Below are 26,946 nucleotides of genomic sequence, written 5' to 3' on the forward strand. Positions count from 1 at the left end.
AGCTGATGTTTCTCTCCCTCTTTTTCTCCCTCCCTTCCCTTCTCTCTAAAAATAAATAAAAATTTAAAAACATAATCATTTTAGAGTCTATCATACTTTAATTCTCTTTGACCTTCAAATTTTTAAGAGATCTTTGCAATTTCATTTTTTAAAAAGATTTTATTTATTTTTAGAGAGAGGGGAAGGGAGGGAGGGAGAAAGAGAGAGAGAAACATCAGTGTGTGGTTGCCTCTCACACACCCCTCTACTGGGGACCTGGCCCACAACCCAGGCATGTGCTCTGACTGGGAATTAAACCAGCGACCCTTTGGTACTCAGGCCAGCACTCAATCCACTGAGCCACACCAGCTAGGGCTGACCTTCAAATTATATTTGCTTTTGAAATTTGTTAATGTTTTACTAGAAAAAGAATGTGTAGAATTACATAATCTAATCTTGCTAGTGATTTTGCTTATTTTTCCTGATGATATACATCAGCAATTTGAACTATAAAAGTGTCAAGTGGGCCTGCTACTGTATTCCAGTCAGGAGATTTTAAAAATAAAAATGTGGTGGAGTATTGCACATTCTGGAGTATTGCACATTCATATTACACTTCTGATTGAATTAGAATTTTAAGTGGTGCTGGGAGAAACTATTTGCATGTTTTTCTGAGCTCAAAGGGAAATAAGCATCCAATCATATTTGCTGGAGATACAGAGCTTGGTGAGAGCTGATAATAAGCGTAATGGTTGGCAGAATTGGGAGGAAGTATGCTGTAGTGTTAAGAGCTTTATGTGCATGTCTTTTCTTTGAATTTACTTGTTTGTGGAGAAAATGCCTAGCAGCACCTAGCTCAAACTCATTTATCTGGGCTTTTTTTTTTTTTTTTTTTAGTGGAAAGGGTGATAACCAGCTTAGTTGCATATTACTAAAAATAATGTTATTTAAAAATTGATATATAATTTACATACCATGTAATTTACAGTATTCAGTCATATAATTCAGGGGTTGTTAGCATATTTATGAGATGTGCAACCATAACCACTAAGAATTAAGAGAAAATTGCTCTGTAAAATAAGCTCCTTTGGTTTCTTGCATTACCTGCCCTATCTGTAAAAGTGAGTATTCCATTTGCCACTGGGAAAATGACTCAACTTGGGCCAAGAATTTGGGAAGTTGTTGTTTTGGAGTGATACTGCAGGGATCTTTCATGAGGTGAAATGCTAATTTAGTTCTGTCCTGTAGATAGAGGCAGCCATATTTCGACTGGGCTGTGATAATTGTTTTTTTCCTTTGATATAAAGTGTTCCTCCCGTGGACACATTGATGTAGTAGGAAGAGCGGTGTTTTCAATACAGAGAACTGGCCTGGCTACTTTGCCTTGTTACCTAGGATAAGTTACTTTATCTCGCTGAGCCTCAGTTTACCAGAGTACCAGAAAACGGTGCAGTGAAGACAGCCCGATGGGTTATGCTGGTAGCACACTTTGGATTCCCATCTTCTAACGTCTAGTTTTAGTTTTCTTTTTATAGGGCTGTGTTTTTATTTTAAAATACTCATTTTTTATCTAGATGTCCTTTTACAAAACACTTCATTTATCAATCCTCACAATATTCTGTTGGTAGTTTACAGCATGAAATAAATGAAATAAAAATTCTGTATCTCTGGACAGAGAGAAAGAATGTTTGTCAACTAGGATGTCGGACAAACATATGACTGTCTTTTTAGAAATCTTGTAGTTCTAGTGATACTGTTTGCCAGTAAAGTAGCTAATAGAAACCTGGAGCCCTGCCCTGCCCTGAAGTGCTGATAACTAATGTGAGAACTTACTTCACATAGTGAGAATTTTAGCCTTAGCTAGAAAAAGCAGTAGCAATTGGCTTTGCAGGAGAAAGAATGGTCTCATATTTTCCACTATTCACGTGACCACAATGCAAAACTATAATTCAAAGAAAGTTTTGGTTTAGCCAGGGGTAATCTTATTTCTGAAAGAATGGATAAGCTAATATGAAAGACTTTTGTCCTGAAACTTGTTAGCTTTATGTCTATATATTACAAACATATGTAGTTTGAATGAAGCATATTTTAAAGTTTTTTTTAAAAAGATTTTATTTATTTATTTTTATAGAGAGGGGAAGGAAGAGAGGGAAAGGGAGAGCAACCAATGTGTGGTTGCCTCTCGAGCAACCCCTGCTGGAAACCTGGCCCACAACCCAGGCATGTGCCCTGACTGGGAATTGAACCAGTGACCCTTGGGTTTGCAGGCTGGCCCTCAGTCCACTGAGCCACACCAGCCAGGATGGGTGAAGCATTTTTTAAGTGACATGTTTTAGCTTTATTTTTCAGTGTGGTATTTTAAATCAGTTTTTCATGCATAGGGGATGATGGCAACACAGTGAACTATTATTGTCTGAGGTGGCTAGTTTAAGGAACTGTCTGGAGACTGGTACAGTGTTACTAACTTTGAATGACTAGAGCAGTGTGTGTGTGTGTGTGTGTGTGTGTGTTTCTCTCACCTCAGTAAACTGTTGCTACTTAGATATGAAGAATTTCACTTGTAGTGATTCTTTCAGATTTCTGCAGCTTCTGGTCATTCATATAAAATTATTATTTGCAACTGTCATTCTGTCTTTCAAACTATCGAATTAGAAAGGAAGATAATGTGAGAAGTATTAAATAATTGTTACAATGAAGGAAGGATTCTCATTTTGGGTTTACTACATTTACAGTCATTCTTTCAAAAATTATAGAGATTATGCAAGTAATTTATATTTATTATAGAAAAGGCACGGAACACAGGTAAATCATCCCATTTGGAGAGAATTGCCATTAATCTTTTGGTGCCAGTCTTTTGGTTGTCATTCTTTGGCCATATATTGTGAGTTAAAACTGTTACCTTACTTGATAGAAGAACTTGTTACATCATTCCATTTTTGAATCTGAGTAAAATGATAGTCTTTTGTCTTTTAACAGAATGTCTTGACAACATGCTGAAACATTTTAAAATAAGTTATGCTGGAGAGTGTCTTTATTTAAAACATTGATTTAATTGTTCAAGTACAGTTTTCTGTCTTTTACTCCCATCCCAGCCCCCCCCCCCCCCCCCCAGTGCTCCCCACCTCCCTCCCGTTTCCACCCCCCTTAGTTCTCGTCCCTGCGTCTTACCTATGTGTTCCTCCAAATCCCTCCCCCTTTTTCCCCTGAAATTCCCTCCCCTCTCCCCTCTGGTCACTCTCCGCCTGTTCTCTATTTCAGTGTCTTTGGTTATATTTTGCTTGCTTGTTTGTTTTGTTGTTTAGCTTTCTGTGAAAGGTGAGATCATATGGTATTTGTCTTTCAACACCTGGCTTATTTCACTCAGCATAATGCTTTCCAGTTCCATCCATGCTTTTGCAAAGGGTAGGAGCTCCTTCTTTCTTTCTTCTACATAGAATTCCATTGTGTAAGTGTACCATAGTTTTTGTATCCATTCATTTACTGATGGGTACCTAGGTTGCTTCCAATTCTTGGCTGTTGTAAATTGTGCTGCTGTAAACTTTGGAGTGCATAAGTCAGTATCCAGAAATCGAAGGCATTTTTGTATACCAACAATGGAGATTTTCTTTTTAAAAATGGGGAGTTGGTGGGTGAATGTGAGGTAAAATAGTAGCTAAGATAGAAAATCAAGAAAGGAGTTGTAGTCTCTATTTTTTTGTAGTTAGCAAAACAGACTGGGCCTATGTCAGCAATTTCCGGGTTGATGAATTAGTCTTAATCTTTGTGAATATCCTGCTTATATCTCCTTAGTCTTTTTTCTTTATAAAGTAAGGTGGTAGATTTTCATCATAGGCTTAAAAGTTTGGAGGTTTGTGGTGTAATTTTATTTGTTTGGTGTTTCTCTTTTAAAAAAAAAAAGATTTTATTTACTTTTAGACAGAGGGAAAGGGAGGGAGAAAGAGAGGGAGAGAAACATCCATGTGTGGTTGCCTCTCACGTGCCCCCATGCTGGGGACCTGGCCTGCAACCCAGGCGTGTGCCCTGACTGGGAATCGAACTGGAGACCCTTTGGTTCTCAGGTCTGCACTCAGTCCACTGAGCCACTCCAGCCAGGGCTGGAGTTTCTATGGAATGTTTGTTGTGGGACTCACTTTTGGAGAGATTGATATAATCACTTTAGGAAATTTGAAATACTTTGTTTTTTCTAGTTCCTGTGGAGAATTAAGTGTATAACCCCCACTAATTGGGTACCAAAGCTTGTGTCACTGGCAGAATTTGGTGGTGGTAATTTTCTCTTACTGCTAAAGCAGTCCATTTTTTGAGCTCTCTTATCCTTAACCTGCTCTTCTAGAATTCCTAGAGGACCTGTGCAGCAGCCTCTCGAGGATCGAATCTTCACTCCGACTGTCTCAGCGGTATACAGCACGGTGAGTAACTCGAGGTCAAACTGTGTCTCTTTTCCCACGTGAGCCTTTGACACTACAAGCAGTGTTTGATAGGCATGGGATCGATATTTTTGGTCAAAAGTTCAATAAAATCCCAAATAGAATTAGATGTATATAATATAATTAGGTTACTAGGTGTTTTCCCCATCATGTTAATTTAGGAAGTGTGATGAAACTAACGTGTTAAGATAGATTGACTCAGACACTTGTTTTTTTTTCCTTTCATACATAATTGCCTTTGGTCATGTCATGTATTGTGAGTTCCAATTTTCTTTCTGAATATCTTCTCTAAAAGTTTAATTAAAAAAATTTTTAATTTACTTTTACTCCAATTACATGTAAAAATGGAGAGTTCCAAAAACATTGGTTTTAATGGAAGGAGATTTAATTTTTTATGTGAAATGATTGATTCAGATTCATAAATGAAGGGATATAAAAGTTAGAGAATGAAGGTACTAAATTAGAAGCAGATATCAGGTGTCTTAGAATGATCCTGAGAGAATTTTGGGAGAGTTGGGTGGCCAGACATACCTTTTTAACATTTTAGTGCATCATACTGTTTATCCCTAGGAATGAATGTGACAGGGTGCTTTATAGAAACTCTTAGTATATGAAGGAGACAATTAAGTAAATCATTGTAATCTAAGGTTATATGTAAAGCAATGATTCTTATCCTTTTGAGTTATAGATTATGTATAGAATTCAAATTCTATATGTTTCTCCTTTAAAAAGGAGACTATAAAGTATATATTATAGCATATAGCAATGTTTCTCCTTAAAACATATAGCAATGTCTCTCCTTAAAAAAGAGCATATACCCAGTGTTTACATGTAATTTCAGGATTTCACAGGTGTCCATCAGGCCATTTATAGGCCCCAGGTTAAGAACCTTTGGTGAGAGATCTGAACACGCTGGTATACGGTACAGGAAGAAGTTGCTTTGTTGTGGCAGTGACACTAGGCTGGGAGGTACAGAACGTGAGGCAAAGAAGGGAAGAAAAGGCCTATCAGAAGTGAAGATTCAGAATCATGGTTAATGGAATGGCCAGTGTAGCATGTGTTTTAGGTTTTGTAGCAGAAGTAGAGATGAAATAGGTGGGTTTTGATGATTTTAACATTGTCCTAAAGAGTTAGAACTTTATAATGCAGGCAGTGGGTAAGATGATTATTTTTTCTGGTTTCCACAAAACAAGTCTCAGTTACACCTGTTAATAACTTTTTGATCCTCCTCGAACTCTTAAAGTGGACCCAGTTTGGATAATGCATTATCTAGTAACACTAGTAATTGGAAGCCTTCAGTTTATGTTGAAAAAAAAATAACCTGTAGTTCTTTTATGGCACAAACTTTTTCTGGGCCAGAGTTTGCTTTGGTTTTAGTATTTTCTCTTAAGTATTGAGGGTTTTTTTGATCAGGCCTAACTCTTAAAGTATAACTTTTTCTAATTATACAAGTATACGTTCACCATTGAATTATTTTAAAATTAAGATAGGTTAAAAAAAAAGAAACTGAAAATTTTTAGTAATCTTTGATTTTTAGAGGCAGCTACTGTACCCATTTTTTGGTATAGTTTTATTTATCTTTTTTAATTATTTTGATTTAATCTTCATTGTATTTTTTCCATTACTGTTCAGTCCCCTTACACCCCTACTCCCCAGCAGTCACCACACTGTTGTCCACGTCCAAGAGTCCTTCTCCTTGTTGCTCAGTCCCTCCGCCCCCCAACCTCCACCCACCCAGCTGTCTTCGGGCTCTCCGTCTACAAGGCTTTCTATTTTGCTTGATCAAATTTGACTTCTACTATTTAAACTTACTATCATATATACAGTGTTCAGTCGGTTAAAAAAGTGGTGTGTCAATTATGTACAGTGCCTGTCCTATAGAGACGAGGGACTTTAGACAATAAAAAGTTACCTTGAAGTTTGATTATCTGTACTTTCTGATCAGTCATTTCCATTCATGTTGATTTAAGCCTGTGCTCCACCTTTACAGTGTTGTACACAATAACCGAATGTAGGAGCGGTTGACCAGGTTCGCTGACATTCTTAGTTTACCTTTTTGTCAGCCTCGAGCTTATATATTGATCATTATTTCTCTGGTGTCTAGATTCATTAGTATCATTTCTGTGTCATAATATAAAGGCTAACCCTTAATTCACCTCCTCCTGGCTCACCATATGGTACCCATATGTCACTTTCAGTTGGTTAAATTCTTTATAAGGCAAAAATACTCCTGGCTAGTCTTAAAAAGTTACGCAGTCAAGATTTTACTTTCTTATGTCTGATGTGCAGGCTTTATGCCCTTATGTCAGCCGTTTAGTGAGGATCTCTGCTGATACTCACATATCTTAAGAAAGACTCACCTTTTATAATGCCTTCATGTTACGTGTTTTTTCCTGTTTGTTTGTTTGTTTCTTTCTTTCTTTATTTATTTTAGTCTGGTTTATGTAAGTTTCTCCTTGAAGCATTTATTAGGGATGAGCAGGATGCTTTTGTCATTATTTCTTTTTTTAAAAGATTTTATTTATTTATCTTTAGAGGGGAAGAGAAGGAGAGCGAGAGAGAAACATCAATGTGTGGTTACCTCTCATGTGTCCCCTGCTGGGAACTGGCCTGCAACCCAGGCATGTGCCCTGACTGGGAATCGAACCCTGATCTTTTGGTTTGCAGGCCCACACTCAATCCAATGAGCTACGTCAGCTGGGGCTTTTGTCATTATTTCTTATTAACCATAATTGTATTAGAGCGGTTGATCATATGAACAAAAAATGAATATAGCCAATTTATTTGTTTAGTAAAATCCTCACCCAAGAATATGTTTATGATCTGAGCGAGAGAGGAAGGAAGAAGAGGGGGAAGAGAGAGAGACATTGATGTGAGAAATATTGATTGGTTGCCTCCTGTATGCGCCTCAGCTGGGGATTGAAGTTGCAATTTCGGTATGTGCCCTGACCGGGGATCGAACCTGCAAACTTTCGGTGTACAAGTCTATGCTCCAGCCAGCTGAGCCACTCATCCAGGGCCAGCCAATATTTTTTAAACTCTTGTAAGGATAGTACACATATATTATCAATGTAGAGGACATTGATATGATAGAGGACATGGCAAAACTAAAGAGGCATGATGTATATTTTTGACATATATTTAGAGAAACTAGATTTTATGACTGTTAAGCCAGTATTTTTAATATAATTTCAGAGACATTAGGATGTCTTTTATTTCTTTTTCTTGCCTAGTTGCTCTGGCTATAATTTTCACCACTGTATTGAATGGAACTGGCCATGCAGGCATCCTTGCCTTGTTCCTGATCTGAGAGGAAAGAAAAGCTTTCAGTCTTTCACCATTGAGTATTGTGTTCGCTATGGGTTTTTCGTGGATAGCTTTTATTATGTTGTTGTTTCCTTCTATTCCTAGTTTTTTGAGTGGGTTTTATTTTTCATGGGAGAATGTAAATGTTTGTCAGATAGTTTTTCTACATTGCTTGAAATGATCATGTTGGTTTTTCCCTTCATTTTATTGTTGTGATGTATTACATTGATCAGTGTCAAAATATTGAATTACCTTTGCATTTCAGGAATAAATCCCAATAGTGTGTAATTCTTTAAACATGCTGCTGAGTTTTGTTTGTTAGTATTTAAGGGTTTTTGCATCATTGTTCATAAGAGGTGTTGGTCTGTAATTGTCTTACAGAGTCTTATCTTACCTTGGTATTAGGATAAATTGGGCCTCATAGATGTAGGAAGTGTTGCCTCTTCAGTTTTTTGGAAAAGTTTGAGAAGAGTTGTTATTAATTATTGTTTTAATTGTACTTTATTCTTTTTAAAGATTTTATTTATTTACCTCTTAGAGGGGAAGGGAGGGAGAAAAAGGAGGAGGGAAAGATCATTGTACGAGAGACAAATCAGTTGACTGTCTTTCCCATGTCCCAACTGGGGAACCCGGCCTGTCATCAAGGCATGTGCCCTGACTGGGAATTGAGCATGTGACCCTTTGGTTTGCAGACCAGCACTCAGTCCACTGAGCAACACCAGCCAGAGCTAATTGTACTTTATTGATTATGTTATTACAGGTATCCCAGTTTGTCCCCCTTCATTGCCCTCCACTCAGCACGCTGCAGTACCTCTGGCATCCCCCCACCATTGTTCATGTCCATGGGTCATGTGTATGGCTACTCCATGTCTTATACTGTGCGTTACATCCCCATGGCTATTCTATAACTACCTATTTGTACTTCTTAGTCCCCTCACCTCTTCACCCATTCCCCACACACCCCTCCCATCTGGCAGCCATCCAAACACTTTCTATATCCATGATTCTGTCTCTGTTCTTGTTTGCTTAGTTTTTTTAGACTCAGTTGTTGTTGATAGGTATATATGTATTGCCATTTTATTGTTCATAGTTTTGATCTTTTTCTTAATAAGTCGCTTTAACATTTCATATAATAATGGTTTGGTGATGAACTCCTTTAGTTTTTTTCTTGTCTGAGAAGCTCTTTATCTGCCCTTTGATTCTAAATGATTGCTTTGCTCTGTAGAGCATTCTTGGCTATAGGTCCCTGCTTTTCATGAGTTTGACTTTTTCTTGCCAATCCCTGCTAGCCTGCGAAGTTTCTTTTCAGAAATCAGCTGACAGTTTTATGGGAAGTCCCCTGTTGGTGTCTAACTTCTTTTCTCTTGCTGCTTTTAAGATTCTCTCTTTATCTTCTTTATCTTTAACCTTTGGCATTTTAATTATGATGTGCCTTGGAGCGGGCCTCTTTGCTCCATCTTGTTTGGGACTCTGTGCTTTCTGCACTTATAATGTCTATTTCCCTCACTAAATTAGGGAAGTTTTGTTTGATTATTTTTTCAAATAGGTTTCCAATTTCTTGCCCTTTTCTCCCTCTGGCACCCCTATGATGTGAATGTTGGACTGCGTGAATTTGTCCAAGAGGCTGCTTACATTATCCTTGGTGTTTTTTTTTGGATTCTTCTTTCTTCTTGTTGGTCCGATGGGTTGTTTTTTGCTTCCTTATGTTCCAAATCATTGATTGATTCTTGGCTTCATCCACTCTACTGTTGTTTCCCTGTAAATTGTTCTTTATTTCAATTAGTATGTCCTTTGTTTCTGACTGGATTTTTTAATGTTGTAGAGGTCCTCACTAAGTTCCTTGAGCATCCTAATAACGAGTGTTTTGAACTCCACATCTGATAGATTGCTTATCTCCATTTTCTGTTTAGTTCTTTTTCTAGAGTTTTGATCTGTTCTTTCATTTGGGCCATGTTTCTCTGTCTCCCTCCCTGCATTTGTTATTATGTATTAGGTAGAGCTGCTGTGACTCCCTGTCTTGGCAGTGTGCTCTAACGTAGAAGATGTCCTGTAGGGTCCAGTGGCACAGCCTCTCCTGTCAACCAAACTGTGTGCTCGAGTGCATCCTTCATGTGGGCTAGTACATCGTCCTCTTGTAGTTGAGCTTTGGTTGCTGTTGGCAGGTCTGTGGGAGGCATTTACCCAAGCCATTCAGCTGTAAGGACTGGCTGTGGTCACTTATCACCAGCCTCTACTATCCATGGAGAATCAGTTGTGCAGGGGCAGGATGGTGGCACAGTCTGTAGCTGTCCACTGGGTGTGCAGGCCCTGGGGTTTCCCAGGTGGTGCAGGCCAAGGTCAGTTCCCACCTCTGTTCTGTTGGGGGCCACCCTGTTTCAGCTATAAAGCAATCTGAGAGATGTCTGCTACTTGTGCTGGACTCGGAGATTCCCAGGCAAAGCCACACTGTGAATCTAGGCCGGCTGCTGCTAGTGCTGGGCCTGGGGCCACTGAAGAAGGGGCTAGGGCCTCACTGAGGCTGACTGTTGCTTGTTTCAGTGGATTTAGGAAGTTTCGAAGCATGAGCCAAGAGTAGCCACTCATAAAAAGCCACAAAGCTTGGGTAGGCCTATAGTTTGGGTGGGACAGAGTCCCAGGGATCTCCAGGGTGGGGCAGACAGTGTTAGCCAGGTTAATGGAGTCTCAGATAGGGTACTGGCCTGAGCTCTGTGGCTTTGTTCCCGGGTGGGTTCACAGAAGAGACAGTGGTTTATGCCCTGCCTTTCTATCTGGGAGAAAGCTGTACCCTAGTTCTTGCCTAGATACTAGACACTTCAGTTCCTCCCTGTTTGCCCTGATGCCTTTAAAGCTGCTACCCTGGTGCTGGAGCTCTGAGGGAGTGAGACAGAGTAAGTCCATGTGTGGGTTCTTTAAGAGGAAGTGCTTGGGTCTCCACAAGTTTTTTCCACCAACTCAATTCTCAGTGTTTTTTGTAGCCAGAAGTTATGGAGAATTATCTTCCTGGCGCTGGAACCCTGGGCCCCTGGGGGGCCTGGTGTGGGGCTAGGACTCTTCACTCCTGTGATATCCCTTCCAAGTTTTTATCCACCACACGTGCATGTGAGGCCAGCTTGTTCCATTTCTCTGTCCCTCCTACCAGTCTGGATGTACGAGGTTTCTTTAATTCCGTAGTTGTTGGACTTCCATTCAACTTGACTTCTGATCTTTCTAAGTGATGGTTGTTCTGTATTGTAGTTGTTATTTCGATGTGGTTGTGTGAGGAGGTGATCCGTGTTCACTTCTGCCTCTATCTTGACAGGAATCTGGCATTAGTTATTTTTTACATGTTTGGTAAAATTCACCAGTTAAACCATCAAGTTCAAGAGATTTTTGTTGTTGTTGTTGGGAGATGTTTGATTACTGATTCAATTTCCTGACTGGTTATGGATCTTCAGATTTTCTATTCATTATTTAGTCTTGGTAAATTTTGTGTGTCTAGGAATTTGTTCATTTTAACCATGTTATACAATTTGTTGGTGTTTAGATAATTTCTTAATTTTGGACACTGATAGAATGTTCAAATCAGAATTCTCCAATCATTTGAAACCACCTAGCTCAGTGGTTCTCAACTGGAAATGATTGTGCCCCACGCCTCCCCTCCCCACCCCCAGGAGACGTTTGGCAACATCTGGAGACATCTTTGGCTGTCACAGCTCGGGGTGGGAGGGAAGGGTGCTAGTGGCATTCAGTGGCCAAGAGGCCAGGGATGCAGCAAACGTTCTGAAGTGCAGTAGCCAGCCTCGCAAAGAATGACCCTTTCCACAGTGTCCGCAGTGCCACTCTGGAGAAACTCTGACCTAATTTTCCTTAAATGTTAGACAAAATTATTATTTTAACTTAAAATTGTTTACATTCCTTTATCTAGCCAATCTTTGTGGAGTATGTACTATGTACTTTTAAGGTTCTGGGAGAGAAACATTGAAATGAAAATAAAAAATAATGGTAATGTTTTTTTTAAATTTTATTTATTTATCTTTAGAGGGAAAGGGAAGGAGAGAGGGAGAGAAATATCAATGTATGGTTGCCTCTCGTGGGTCCCCTGCTGGTAACTGGCCTGCAACCCAGGCATGTGTTCTGACTGGGAATCGAACTGAGGTTGTTTGGTTCGCAGGCCCGCGCTCAATCCACTGAGCCACACCAGCCAGGGCAGTAGTAAGTGTTTAGAAGGATATACATTTTTTTTTTTAAGTTTTTTTTTTTAAGATTTTATTTATTTATCTTTAGAGGGGAAAGGGGGAAGGAGAGAGGGAGAGAAACATCAATGTATGGTTGCCTTTCATGTGTCCCCTGCTGGGAACTGGCCTGCAGGGAACGGGCCTGCAACCCAGGCATGTGCCCTGACTGGGAATCGAACCGTGATCGTGTGGTTCGCAGGCCCGCGCTCAATCCACTGAGCTACACCAGCCAGGGCTTTAGAAGGATATAAATTTGATAACAGAAAAATTCTTATTAGGTATGTGAAAAGCCTGGGAGCATGGCATTTTAGATGGTATCTGAGGACTTAGCCCTTTGTGTGTGTGGAGGAAGTACACAAACCTTCCAAACAGAAGCAGCACAGGCTGCAGGGCTTGGAGGTGGGAGGACCCGTGGTCAGAATGGGAGCACAGTGTCCTGGAGACAGCATAAGATGGGAGGCGAGGACCTAGCACTGTCTGGTGAAACATGCCTGTGAGCACGGGGAAGCCATTGAAGGATTTGAAGTATAGGCATGACTTAATAAGATTTAAATGATAAAAATGCTGTGGTATTATTTGTTATATTAGTGAGTGAGTTGGGATTTCCAGTTTACATGGGTGACAGGGTTCATTATAGCAGCTGTGTGTGTCGTTGAGGAAGTTCCTTAACTTTGTATCTCAGTTTGCTTCCTCAGTAATAAAGTGGAGATCATTATTATATTCCTCTCCAAAGGTCATTATGAAAGTTGAATGAGCAAATCCATTTAAACCGATAAGACCCAGTATGTAATCATCATTCAGATATTAGGACCAACTACATGAAGAAACTACTAACTCTTATTCGTTTGAAACAAAACCTGACCAAAGCTTAATGTGGTGTTAGATAAAATGCTTCTGCTTTTCATTTTAATAATGTGGCTTTAAAATTTTTGTTTTTCTTGTAAATGTTATCACACAAGGTACTTTTTTTGAATGTCTAATTTTATTAAAATAAGTTAGCTTTTTTCTTTAATAAACTAATAAATGTACATCACAGAAAACTAAGAAAGTTGGGGGGTAAAAGACATAGGATCATTGCTCAAGTGCTAAATACTTCAGTGTTTTTGTGTATTTCCTTTCTTTAGTCAGCCATTGCCATATTGTTATGCAGATTGCTTTATTTTTAATAAATCCATAGAAATTATTTGGTCAAAATAATGTAATTTTAACAATGTTACCCAGGTGTTATTGTAATTATACATTATTGTCACCTTAGTTTTATGAATTATTTTCCTTTTTTTTTTTTTTTTACATGAGAAAGTTGCATTTGGGAAATAGATCAAAGTGCTTTTGAAATGCCATGTTTTATAGACAATTCTAGCAGACATAGTTATTTTCCTGTCCCCTTCTGTGGAATATCAGGACTGTATGGGATTATGTGTGTTAGTATGTTTCCTACATTAGGCCAGTCACTTATTTTGACTACTAAAGCAAACTAAAGTGAATTATCAACCTATTTATATCTCTAATGAATTTAATTAACTAGTACTGAAAATAAATCAGTTGTACCAAGAACCTTCTATTATGTGCAAAATATAATATGGGGTGGTAGTGATTGCCAAGGACTGACTCTCAAAATGAAATAGAGTAAAATTTATTTATTAGACAAATGATAAATAACAGCTAATTTTAAAGTTCTTTAGAAATTTATTTTTTAATGTATTTTATTGATTATGCTATTACAGTTGTCCTACTTTTTCCTCCCCTTTATTCCCCTTCACCCTATACCCCACCTCCTACCAGCATTCCTCCACCTTAGTTCATGTCCATGGGTCATACATGTAAGTTCTTCGGCTTCTCTATTTCCCATATAGTATTAACCTGCCCCTGTCTATTTTGTACCTATCATTTATGTTGCTTATTCCCTGTACCTTTTCCCTCATTCTCACCTCGCCCCCTCCCTGATAATAACTCTCCATGTGATCTCTTATTTCTGTGACTCTGTTCCTGTTTTAGTTGTTTACTTAGTTCATTTTTGTTTTTGTTTTCATTTTTTAGGTTCATTTGTTGATAGTTGTGAGTTTGTTGTCACTTTACTGTTCATATTTTTTATTTTCTTGGATAAGTCCCTCAAACATTTATCTGTCCTTCCATTCTAAATGATAGAGTAATCTTGGATATAGTTTCTTGCCTTTGATGACTTTGAATAATTCTTTTCGGCTCCTTCTTGCCTGCAAGGTTTCTTTAGAAAAATCAGCTGCTAGTCTTATGGGAACTCCTTTGTAGGTAACTGTCTTCTTTTCCTAAGATTCTTTCCATATCTTTAATCTTGAGTAATGTAATTATGATGTGCCTTGGTGTGTACTTCCTTGAGTCCAACTTCTTAGGGACCCTCTGACCTTCCTGGAAGTCTGTTCCCTTTGCCAGATTGAGGAAGTTCTCCTTCATTATTTTTTTAACTAAGTTTTCAATTTCTTGCTCTTTTTCTCCTTCTGGCATCCCTGTGATTCGGATGTTGGAATGGTTTTTTTTTTTTTTTTTTTTAATTTTATTTAGTTATTTTTTAAGTACAGTTTTTTGTCTATTTTTCCCATCCCAGCCTCCCCTGCCCCTTGCTCCCCACCTCCCTCCCTGGATGTTGGAATGTTTAAAGTCGTTCCACAGGTTCCTAACCTTCTCATTTTTTTGAATTCTTATTTTTTCCTTCTGTTCTGGTTGAATGTTTATTTCTTCCTTCTGGTCCAAACTGTCGATTTGAGCCCTGGTTTCCTTCCCTTCACTGTTGGTTCCCTGTACATTTTCCTTTATTTCACTTTGTATAGCCTTCACTTTTTCCTCTATTTTGTGACCATAATCAACCATTTCTTTGAGCATCTTGATTACCAGTGTTTTTAACGCTGCATCTGATAGGTTTGCTATTTCTTAATTGCTTAGGTGTATTTTTTTCTGGAGCTTTGTTTGATCTGTTCTTTCTTTTAGGCCATATTATTTTGTCTCAGTGCATCTGTTAGTAGTAAGGGATGGAGCTCTAGGTATACACCAGGGCAGGCCAACCCATGTGGCTCTGTCGTGGTGCTGTATGTGAGGGAGGGGTCTGAGGAAACAGTGCCACTTGCTCAGCTCTCTGCTGGTTTTCAGTCACTTCCCCTGCTACCCACAAGGAAATTGGGCCCTCCTGGTGCTGATTCCTGGGTGGGTGGGTTTATATACATGCTAGGACCCTGTGGGTCTCTCCAATGAACTCCTGTGAGGCTGGGAGTTTGTTCTGCCACCTCAACCCCCATAGGTGTTTATAGTCAGAGGTTTGAGGCTTTTTTTCCCCTCACTGGAGCCCTGGGTTGCGCATCTGTCTTCCTCCCAGTTGTTCCTCCTGGTTTATCTGCACTGGAATGTGGGACTGCCCACTCCGCCAGCTGCCACCGCCTCAAACACCCCCCACCCCCCGTCTTCCAGCTGTAGCCTTGCCACGAGTCTTCCCTGCCCAGCTGCCCATCTCCACTCCTCCTTCTGGTCTGCATGAATGTTTCTTCTTCAACTCCTTGGTTGTCAGACTTCTATAGAGTTTGATTTTCTGGCAGTTCTGGTTATTTCTTGTTTTTAAATTTGTTGTTGTCCTTATTTTGGTTGTGGGAGGAGGCACAGTGTTTCTGCTTATGCTTCCATCTTGGCTAGAAGTCTGAAATTTTCTTTTGACACTTATAATAGGTTTAATATATTATTTATCCCTATTTATCAGTTATCATTGTGTTATCAAGCATCTTTATCGAATGTGATTTTCTAAAACTGCCCCCTTGCCAGTTTTTGAGCTTATAGTTTAACTTACATTAATTGACATATCTGAAATTTAGTTAAAAGGCAGTAATTATGTTTATCATTTTATGCTTGGGTATGCATGTTTGGCTCTGAAAATAGTAGTAGGAACACAGTTCTTTTCATTAAGAAGCTAACCTTTTAAAAATTAATAGTTCAAAAGAATATAGCTATACCTCTGTTACAGAGTATAGTCATTTAGGAGAATGAACTAGATACATGTATTGACTTGAAAATGTCGTGTGTGTGTGTGTGTGTGTGTGTGTGTGTGTGTGTGTACCACATCTTTAGCCAGTCATCTGTCAGTGGACACTTAGGTTACTTCCATGTGTTGGCCACTGTGAATATAATGCTGCAGTAAAAATTGAAGCGCAGATACCTTTTTGCTGTCCTGTTTCCATTTTCTTTGGATATAAACCTAGAAGTGGGACTGCTGAGTCACATGGTTGGCTAAATCTAAGCCTCGCGATACTTTAAAAGATGAACCTGGATTGAATTTTACAAAGGTGGTTAACATCCAAGATTAGGTATATTCCATCATTTCCTATTCTTTCTGGGCTCACCTTGTACTCACATCCTCAGAAAGTTTTACTTTTTTCTTTTGTGGAAAAAAATGTATCTATTAATTAGATCCATCTTTTTCTATATTGCTGTTCTTTCTCAGTATATAATAGGTTTATCTGTTTAACAGTTAACAGTTTAAAACGTCTGAAGTTACTTTTCTGTGGCATTATAAATTAAACGGAAAAAAGCCTCTAATCTTGTTGAGCTTGCTGTTGGGGCTTAAGCAGTGGGGATGTGGCACAGTTGTTAAAGGTATTGAGACACATCGAGTTTAGTAAATGTCTGTGGAGTGATGGCTGTGTGTACAAGGTGTTTATTTTGTCAGATAATGTGGAAAACGATGGTGGTTACTGTGATCCTTGTTTCCAAGAGTTCTTGTCTTTAAGAGATGGTAAAACATTGTTTTAAGTACATACTGGAAAGTGAAGACATTAACAACTACATACATTAGAACATGTATGTGTAAATAAGTAGTAAGCTACATTTAAGGTATTGCTGTCCTGCGTTCTCATTAGGCAGAGGTACTTGGAGGAGTGGAGCGTGATTGTGACTGTTCAGCAGAGACTGATGACTAGATGAACTCTAAGAAGCCATAAAAAGCAGATTGGCAGACAGTTGGGACTGTATCTTAATTGAAGTGGGGATAGGTGAACATACTCCAGTTCAAGTCTTGAGGAGTCTAGTGTGAGAACACTGCTGCACAGTGTAATGAGTCCTGAAATGTCTGTAAAAATTTACCAAACCTGGTCAGGAGAATTGACCAAGGGGAAGGTGACAAAACAGTCTATAAAACATTTTCTTCATCGTCATCAGTAACACTTAGCACTCACTATACCCCAGACACTATTTTAAGCACTTCACTTGTGTTAACTCATTTAATCCTTACAAAATAAGTATAGAGTGTAAGTATAATTATATCCCCTTTGTTAGTTGGGGGAGTATCTTGCCCAAGGTTATCTAGCTATGAAGTGTCAGTAGAGGCTGGATTTGAACTCAGGTGGCTCTTACACATTCATTGAGTACTTTACTGTGTCCTAACTAGTGTACTAAGTGCTCTCCATACATTATAGTGTTTGTGATGACACCTTCATTTACGGATAAGGAAATGGGGCTCAGAGAAGTTGTGTGATTGAATACAGGTTGGATCTGACTTGACAGCTCATGGGAAGTACTACATTTTCTTTGCTGTGTCGGAAGCTGCCTTCTTTTTGTTGAACTCTCACAAATAAGGTAAAAAACAGCAATCAGCTTTTAGGGTATTAGTCCTTTTGATCATCTGATGAAAGCCATGGATCTACTTTGCAAAACAGTGAACATACAAACATACATTTTATTTAAGTGCAGTTAGCTAAGGGACTCGTACTGGTAAGATTCTTCCTTGTTCTGGTACAGACGAGATTCCCCTTGCAGGTGTGCTGGGCTGCATTCACTCAGGTCCTCATGCTCAGCATAGAGAAACAGCCCAGTTGTTACTTTATATGTTGTGGTTAAAAGGACAGATACCTTAGCAAAATTGTATATTCCCTCAGTCTTGCAGTACCTTTTTTTTTAAAGCATTTAATTGTGTGGATGTATTTTAGCATATAATCCTCGTAAAAAATTCTCAGTATGTTTTTCTACATATCTTGGTATCTGCTAAGTAATGACATTTATGAAAGTTTAGATTCCCTGTTATTAATGTTTAATGTGTATTTGCTCATTAAATGTTAAATTGCATACCTAATTAAAATATTAATATGTATTCACTTGATTTTACTACTTCAAAAGAAAGATTAACCTTAAAGATACAGAGAGTGTTCTATTAGATGTCATCTATAAATGGCTTTTGCATTTCTCAGATGAGAAAATAGTAGAGACAGTAATCAAGTCTTTTAATGTTAGAGAACTTTGAAAATGTGTTTTTTAAACTCTGGAATATTCCCTTCAGGACCATTTTACAAAGTATTCTGTGTAGAGTTGTTAAAAACAAAACAACTGATAAGGGACCACTTTAAAATAAAATGAGTTACAGGAAATTGCACTGTCATAAGTAATTGTTTGGTAAATGAAGTTGTAATTATTTTAAGAAAAATTGAACAATGTTATTATTTCAAGATGCGGATTAATTATTGTTGTAAAGTGAGTGACATGAATAGAGAGGCCATTTTGTACTGTAAGCTTTGATAGAAATGGAAACATTTAACTTCCACTTCATACATTTTTAAAAAGTCTTTTCAAAGCACATTCCGGCTGTCAAAGGAATCCTGTGGGCAAGAGATTGTAAAGGATTAGCATCTTGGTCCACCATTGTCATTCTGCAGTTGCTTAATTGCCATATCAAATGCTGAATATTCAATAGAAGGGTGTTTAATTTCTTTACCAAGTACAAATTTCAAAGAACCTTCACTGTGTTGTTAATTTTTGGATTGGTAAAATCAGCAGTCTTTTTATTTATTTGCTTAATAAGCATGTATTTAGTAACTATAAAAATTCAGAAAAATTAATTAGGTTCGTGTGTCAGGTATTTACTTCAAACTTTTAAAAAAATTTATTGTTAGAGAGGGGGAAGTGACGGAGAAGCGGGGTTGGGGGGGGGGAAGAAACATCAGTGTGTGGTTGCCTCTGGTGTGGGCCCCACTGGGTACCTAGCCCGCAATCCAGGCATGTGCTCTGACTGGGAATTGAACCAGCGACCCTTTGCTTCGCAGCCTGTGCTCAATCCACTGAGCTACGTCAGCCAGGGCAGCTGTGCCTTTTTTGGGTGTTTGTATATTTTAGATCCACATAAGCAATTCTAAGGTTAGGTTACCAGGAAGTCAATTTTCTTCAGCTTCTGACTGAGTGAATTCAGGCAAATGTAAAACCATTTGGAGATGAATTTTGTTTTTTTTAACTGAGGCAGACTTTTTAACTCTTTGATAGACTACAGGGGAATCTAAGAACTTAAAATGGAGAGAGAATATCGTATTGAATGTTATTTCTTTGAACGATGAATGTAGGCAAGCGTATTTTAATATAGTTGGTTTTTGTCATTTAGGCATTAAAAATAAGATTCTATGAAAAAGTCTGTAGTTATCACTAGGTTTATGGACCACTGAATTAAAGAACCCCACCCTATAGTGAATAGACTCTTTAACATTAGGTGATTGCAGACTCGCCCTCCATCCACGGAGGGCGGTGCTAGTCTGGGTTAAACTGTGCTAGAGAAGAGCTGGCTGGGATTGGTTGCTCAGCTTGAGAAAGGGGCCTGAGTGAAGTGGTCTCATATCTGTCACAGGCTGATGGGCAGTTTATTGCCAGCTGAAAGCTGGGGAAATGTAGTTTTGTTTAAATACAATGCTAGTGACTTTTCTGTTGAACTATATTAGAAAATAAAAATGTGGGAAAAAGAAAGCCGTAATGCTTTCTATGAAGATCTTTGTGCATCTCCTTATAACTCTTTTCAACATGACGTATATACTTGTGAGAATGTATATATGTGTGTATATATGTACACACATGTATAGACAGTTGCAGAGATAAATATATGTATACATGTACTGTTTCAAAACAAAAATGAGATTATACTCCAGGTAACTTGCTGTTTTTTGGATTTAACTTTATTAAAGTAATTTGTATAAAGTAAAATTCCCTATTTTTAGTGGCCAGTTCTGTGAGTTTTGTCAAACACATGGAGACTTGCAGTCCCCATTGTAATCAAGACACAGAAGTTATGTCACCCCCAGTCTCCTGGTCTCTTTGCGGTTATCCTCGGCTCTTCGCAGTCCTTTATCTCTCTTCCGTTCCTTTTACAAAATGTAATATAAATGACCTTGTGCCTTATGCAGTTTCAAGTCTGGCTTCTTTCATTTAGCCTGTTTTTTCCTTCAGGGGTTTTGGTGGTAGATTATGCTTCAAGAATTTTATTGAATCGATGAAAATATTCATGTTTATTATTTTTCTAAGAATTCCAGTGCTTCAGTGTTGAAAATTGAAGCCTTTGGTCAGTTTGGCACTTTAAATTGTGAGACAGAGGCTTCAATTTTAAAAAGCTTGCCAGTTAGGCTATATTTATTAATACTAAGTTATGATTATAATACTCTTCCTAAATACTGATTTTCTCACAGGTAGCAAGACAGCCGGGACCCCCGACCCCTTCCCCTTATGCGGCACATGAAATAAACAAGGGGCATCCAAATCTCGCGGCAACGCCCCCGGGACATGCATCGTCCCCTGGACTCTCTCAAGTAAGAAAACTGTATTTGAAAAAATTTTCCATGTAAAAGCAGCATTTCTCTTTTTCAAAAGCAATATTTTAGGCAGTAACTTCTATTACTTGAAGAGTAATTTCTAAATTTTTTTGGACCTCATAATGGTGGCTGCTAACAATTTTATACAGTTCATTTATGGAGTCATTCAGAGGGAACTGTCAGTGATAATTAGGGGTTTTGTTTGTTTGTGTTGTTTTAGAAGTTAGAATGTGATTCTCAAGTTCAGTAAAAAACCACAAAGCACTTGTTTGCTTTTCAGTTTGTAATTGTAATCTCCCCTCTTCTCCCTTTACAGTGCAGTGTTGGCAGTTACTTTTACTTTTTTAAGAAGTGTGGGTGTCTTTCCCTCTTAAATAATTTTAATGGAGTTTTTTGTTTTGGTTTTTGATGTCGTAAATAGATTATTGGGATTTGTTAGGCTTAAATTTTGTTAAATTGTTAAAGAATAATGAACTCCTCAGTGTATTTCCAATTAATAGGCACAGCAGACATTAAAACACTGCTTTAGGAAGATAGCACAGTGGGTCTTCTGCTTTTTAAGTCATTTCCCAATATATTGCTGTGCTTGCACCAAGCCACGGTCACAGGTTTATTTGGGTTCCTTGTGGTTAAGAGCTGGCCAAAGTGATAAAGTCTCTTACTGGAACGGGTAGAAAATCAAGCCAATGACCTTGACCCATGTTATTTGAGATTTGTCAGTATTTATATGTAAGAACTGCTCCTGAAAAGTAACAAAAGTTATTTTTATAACATTATCTTTAATTTTGGCTTCCATATTTTAGGCTTTTTAAAACTTGAGATAAGGAGTTAATAAAAATAATGCTGAAAACTGGTGATTATAAGTTAGGTACTGATTAATGCTAGTTTAGACTATAGAATGTTTGTAGAAGGAATGTACAACTTGCCAATTCATTATTGAAACAGTCCTATTAAGAAATATATTAATTAATTTAGACTTAGTACTGTGCTTAAACTCACTGTAGATCATTCCTATTTAATTTTGAATTTTAAAAGTAAAACAAGTCAAAATGAACTCTTAATCATTTCAAGTGAGGTTCTTATGTTGGTTTTCATAGCACTGAACCACCCAAGGTATTAATAAGGTATATTGGTGTAATTCCTAATCAAGAGAGTAAAACTGTTGTATTTTGAATAGGGAAAATTTATTATAAAGGATTATTAAGTGTTACAGGGAATTGGAGTAACGAGGGATTGGCTAATACAAAAGAGAACTCTAAAGAGTATGAAAATACAAGGGAGCAGCTGCCTCTCTGGGGCTGAGATGGAGCACCTGTGGAAGAGCCTGCTGCTCAAGGGTCGATACCAGGGAGTGTGCAGCTGTGGCTCCTTGACGGTGGTAGAGAAGTCACTAGTGCGGTGCCAGTGAAGCACACCAGAAGTCCTTCCTTGGGACTTGCTGGAAATTCACCCCGTGGATTGTTAGGGAAAGCTGGCTTCTTTAGCACTAGGGTCTTTTTTTTTTTTAATCTTCACCTGAGGATATGTTTATAGATTTTGAGAGAGAGAGAGAGAGAGAGAAGAAGGTGTGGGGAGAGAAAGAGAGAGAGAAAGAGAAACAATGATCGTTTGCCTCCCATACATGCCCTAACTGAGGATCAAACTTACATCCTTTTCGTGTTTGGGAGAATGTTCCAACCAGCTGGGCCACCTGGCCAGAGCAGCACCAGTGAGTGTCTGTCCTTTAGTGAAGAGCTACTGTAGTGCACAGTAACTAGAGGCTCCTTACAGCGTCTGTTTGGCATAGGCTTCAAATAACCTTGGATTTGCTAAATCATGGGCCCCATGTGATAAAGAATCTTGCATTGCACCAAACTTATTTCATAGCATTCTTTTGTTTAGTTCCTCGCTCAAAGTTGGAAATACCCCAGGTGACTCTGTGGGCAGGCTGAGGTGTAGTACACTTAAATGTAGCATATGACATCTGTCTGGAAAAAGTGCAGCTGTTGTTAATATAATAAGCACAGTTTGCATGATGTCAATGTAACCTGGCAGCCAAGGCAAGTGGACTGGAATGCGTATGCATGAACAGTGATGACTTCACTGCACTAGTCAGTGGGGGTGGTAGACACTGTTGACTGAGCATGTGCACTGTGTGGCCATCACCTTCAAGATGACTGAGCAATTAGAGCAACAAATCAGCATCAGTTTTTTTGTTAAGCTCGAACATTCCTCCGCAGAGACTATTCAGATGATTCAGGAGGCCACAGGTATGGGCACTGGTGTGGTGCCATGTCAGTGGAACTTACTAGAAATCTACCCTCTGGAAGTTACCATAATTTTGCCCTCTAGAATGCTGGAGGTTTCTTAGAGAAGGCACTCTGCTGCAAAACTGCCTGACAGAAGCTGTTGGCCACTGGGTACTGGGTTGGATGCAGTACATTACAACTGAAGCCTGGCACTGAAGAAGCTTTGCAGTAGGGCAGCTGGACACTGGAAAAGTCAAAATCTATAGGAGCTACCTGGACTGCAGGAGGAGCCCTGCTGTGCAAGCTCATAGATACCTGGAAACAAAATCTTTTCCTCCTGCTCTCTCTCTACAGTGACCTCTAGAGGTAAAACTTAACATTGTGCCAGCTGAAATGGGAAAATATTTGAAGAGCCCAGATTCATTTTTACTGTACAGGCAAACAAGGTGTGTTTTGAACTGAAAGGCAAGTCGTTGATAACTGGTACATAAAGGAAAGAGCTTAGTTTTTCATTTCAAATTTTTACTGTTTCTAGTTGTTATTTGACCCAAAGCACTAAAGTTTTCTGAAAGGGCATCTTGCAAATGCATAGTTTGCATTTAAGAAAGGGTGATCTAGCAGTGGTCTCAGCTGTTGAACCTACAAATGCCTTTCTGTATGCCATTTTATTATTCACCTTGAGAAGTCAGAGTAAATGAATATTAGGGGGAGGGTCATCAAGTACTATTTTACTTTCCTTTATGGTCTGTTTTCCTATCATTTTTGCCTAATCTGGTGAATGGGCCCAGTAAATCACACCTGGTTCACTACCCCCTTTTCTTCTCTGACTTTCAGACAGAGGCAGGCTTATGTCCATTAATTCGTCTCTTAACAATGTTTTAACATCTACTGATAGAATGAGCACTTTTTTAAAATTGGAAAAAGAGGGAGTTTCATTAGAAACTCAGTCTCCTTGGCATTAACAGTTGACATGTTGATGGACCATAATAGAAAGCAGTGCCTTCAGAATAGAGGAAAAAGGGTTGCAGGCTTGGAATCAATAGATGCAGGTTCAGGGGTGTGATGTGTTATTTTTTGCATATTTGATGTTGGCTAAATTATTTAATATCTCTAGAACCTGATTTCTTCATTTGCTCTGTAGGGGAGAATTAGAATTCTGTCACCCTTTAAGAGGGTTGCTGTGAGGATTATGTGAAGTCCTGCCTCAACAGAACAAGCTAAATGCTTTCAATAAATGGCATTCATTTTCATGTTTGTCAGATTTGGTTCTCCTTAGGATTTATGTGTGTGTCTGACTTATCTAATTTGGCTACAGATTAGTGTGAAACTCAGTTCTACCCATGGGTTTGAGATATCTTCCAAGTGTTTTCTTATCCCTGATACGAGATGTAAAAATAGAGGCCAGTCATGGTCATTTTCTGTTGGCTGTGATGTGGTTTATTCTTGTGCATAGAGCTGTTAGAGTCAAAGCAACTTGAAGATAAGGTTGAAGGAAGTTCTTTAGCTGCATACCCTTTTTGATGTAACATTGTCCCCTTTGTGAATTAGATAGATCTTTCTGTCCCAAGTAGCTACCTGTATCTATGACTTAATGTTTGACACTAAATGAATCCGCTAGGATCTAAGTGAAGGCAGCTAAGCTGGAGGAAAATAAATTTCATAGCTTTAAAACATAAAAGAGGGAAAATGTGGAAAAGTGCTCCCATTGCTTCCTTATATCAACAGTGGGAATCTCTTCACCTGCTGGTTTCCCTTGAAGATAGGATTTACACGTGCACACACATACTGCTCATGCATGTGTGTGCACGCCAGGTTTTAAGGCTTTGTGTGCATTTTCCTTTGTTACATGACTTCTAAATCTTTGTAGCCCTCTTCCCTCTGGAGGTTTTGTTTAATGAAAGTCAAAAACTTTTGACTGTTGTCCCTGACTGGTGTGACTTAGTGGGTTGGGCACTGACTTGCAAACCATAAGTTCGCTGGTTTGATTCCTGGTCAGAGCACATACCTGGGTTGTGGGCCAGACTCCCTGTTTAGGAGCGTGCTTACTGCAGCTGATCGATGTTTCTATTTCTCTCTTTCTCACTCCTTTCCCATCTCTTCTAAAAATAAATTTAGAAAAATCTTGTATAAAAAACCTTTTGACTATTAGAATGTTATAAATTGACAGTTAAAATGACATTTTCACGCTGGTAATTCTGTGAGACACAGAGGCTTTTTAGGTGTGGATTCTTTTTAATTGCTCTGGAATGGAAACACTTGAACAGTCTCTAAACCCAGAAACGCCCTTACTCTGGGAATGGTAAAAAGTTTGGAATTTAAAAGTATCTTGTGGGGCAGATTTCAAAAGTAAGTAGAGAAATGCACTCTCCCAGAAACCAGGAGACCTGGGTTAGAGTTCCACCCCTGCTAATACTACTTCAAGGTTGGACCTAGTGGGAATTCCTACTGAAGATCAGTTTCCTCTTTGTAAATAACAGGCTTGTATGATATGAGATCTGAATCCCCTTCAAGACCTCCATGAGTTTTAGAAACTAGTTCAGTTACTACTACGAAAATTTTTGGAATTCGGCATTTTAGATTTAATATCAGGTGAACTTTGCCTTCTCTTTCATTTTGCATCTTTAAAAAATATCAGTAACTTGTTTTTTGAATTATCTTGAATTACTTAAATTAAGCAAGACAAAACCTACTTATTGCTCAGTCGTTGGCACTTTTCTTTTTTCTCTTGGTGTCACTGTCAAGACCCCTAAGCTGTGCTCACAGTCACCAGTGAGAAGACATGCTCAGAACAGTGCCAAAGTGGAGTGATGAACGTTTTCTGCCTTCTCTCCCTAGAAATTTCATTCGGTTCTTTTTTCTGAGAGAGCAGCTCAGCCATGTTTTGTAGTGGGCTGAGATGGCTGTGGCCCATGGGTTAGATTCTTTATTGTCTGCGGAAATGCAAAGCCAAAGGCTTCTTCACTGAGGAATAGTGATATTTATTTTTACACTGCAATTTTCATTATTAGTAAAGGGTGAGTTTCAAGGGACCCATGGTTCCTGGTTCCTATTCTCTTTGCGCTTTGTCCAGCTTCCAGGCTTCATGTGCCTTTTAATGATACTGTTTTACTATGGGACAATTCCTCACTGTTGCCTCACTGTTGTTGATTGACTCAGGCTTCGCAAACTTATTTATCTTTATTATTAAGATTGTGATTTTATTATATACAAGTTTTTATACTTTCTTGTGAATTGAATTTTTTCATCTTTCATAAAGAAACTCTGAGTTTGACAACTCTTGACAGTCATCTGTGCTAACCAGGATAAAGTAAAGGAAGTTTCAAATGTTTTTTTTCCTTTTCATTGTTTGAATTGATGAGTATTTACTTTCCTTCAAAAAAAAGAAAGTAGCCCTGGCTGGTGTAGCTCAGTGGATTAAGTGCCAGCTGCGAACCAAAGGGTTGCAGGTTTGATTCCCAGTCAAGGTACATGCCTGGGTTGCAGGCCAGTCCCCAGTGGGGGCCACGTGAGATGCAACCACATATTGATGTTTCTCTCTCTCTTTCTCCCTCCCTTCCCCTCTCTAAAAATAAATAAATAAAATCTTTAAAAAAAAAACCAGAAAGCAAAGCACAATTTATAATTTTTATACTCCTTTGCTCCCCCATGGAACACATGTGGTCACCTAAGGTAGTTTTTGAGGTGAGTGGTGTTTGGAAGCTGCATTTATGGCACACGAAGATTCGATGAAGGCTTGGAAACTGTAGTTCTGGCTGCATCGAGTTGGCCCTGTTAGTACCAAATCCTCTGTTTAGTTTTAGTTCTTGTTTGATATTTACACCTTGTTGAAAGAAAGTTTTTCCAACAAATACATTAAAAAATTTATTTATATTTAGACAGAGGGGACGGTGGGAGGAAGAGAGGGAGCAAGACATCAGTGTGTGGTTACCTCTTACACTCCCCTTACTGGGGACCTGGCCCACAACCCAGGCACGTGCCCTGACTGGGAATCCAACCAGCGACCCTTTGGGTCACAGGCTGGCGCTCAATCCACTGAGCCACACCAGCCAGGGACAACAAATATTGGTATTAAATGTTTTATAAATTAATGTGCCTTTACAAATGTCATTAGTTTAAAAGTAAGTTGTAAGACCTAAAAATACTCAGATCATTATGTCTGATTTCATCTTGTATATGCTAAACAGTTGTGGTAAGGTCTTTCCTCTAAATTGTTGAGATTTATTTTAATGTCATA

General features: G+C 38.7%; 1 protein-coding gene across 14 annotated transcripts in view; it reads left to right on the forward strand.

The window, feature by feature from the left end:
- The window catches only part of EIF4G3 (eukaryotic translation initiation factor 4 gamma 3), a 292,964-nt gene that overhangs the window by 85,151 nt on the left and 180,867 nt on the right, over positions 1–26,946 (forward strand). For 13 of the 14 annotated variants that reach the window (XM_037140126.2, XM_037140134.2, XM_037140123.2 and 10 more), the window contains exons 2-3: positions 4,310–4,385; positions 20,362–20,481. In XM_037140126.2, the coding sequence (XP_036996021.2) occupies positions 4,310–4,385; positions 20,362–20,481 (196 nt within the window). The remainder of the gene's footprint in view (positions 1–4,309; positions 4,386–20,361; positions 20,482–26,946) is intronic. The other variant, XM_053660346.1, reaches the window with a different exon arrangement.

The sequence above is a fragment of the Artibeus jamaicensis genome, unplaced genomic scaffold (assembly GCF_021234435.1).
Source record: "Artibeus jamaicensis isolate MK-2021 breed Jamaican fruit bat unplaced genomic scaffold, CSHL_Jam_final scaffold_847, whole genome shotgun sequence".
In the NCBI taxonomy this organism is placed as follows: domain Eukaryota; kingdom Metazoa; phylum Chordata; class Mammalia; order Chiroptera; family Phyllostomidae; genus Artibeus; species Artibeus jamaicensis.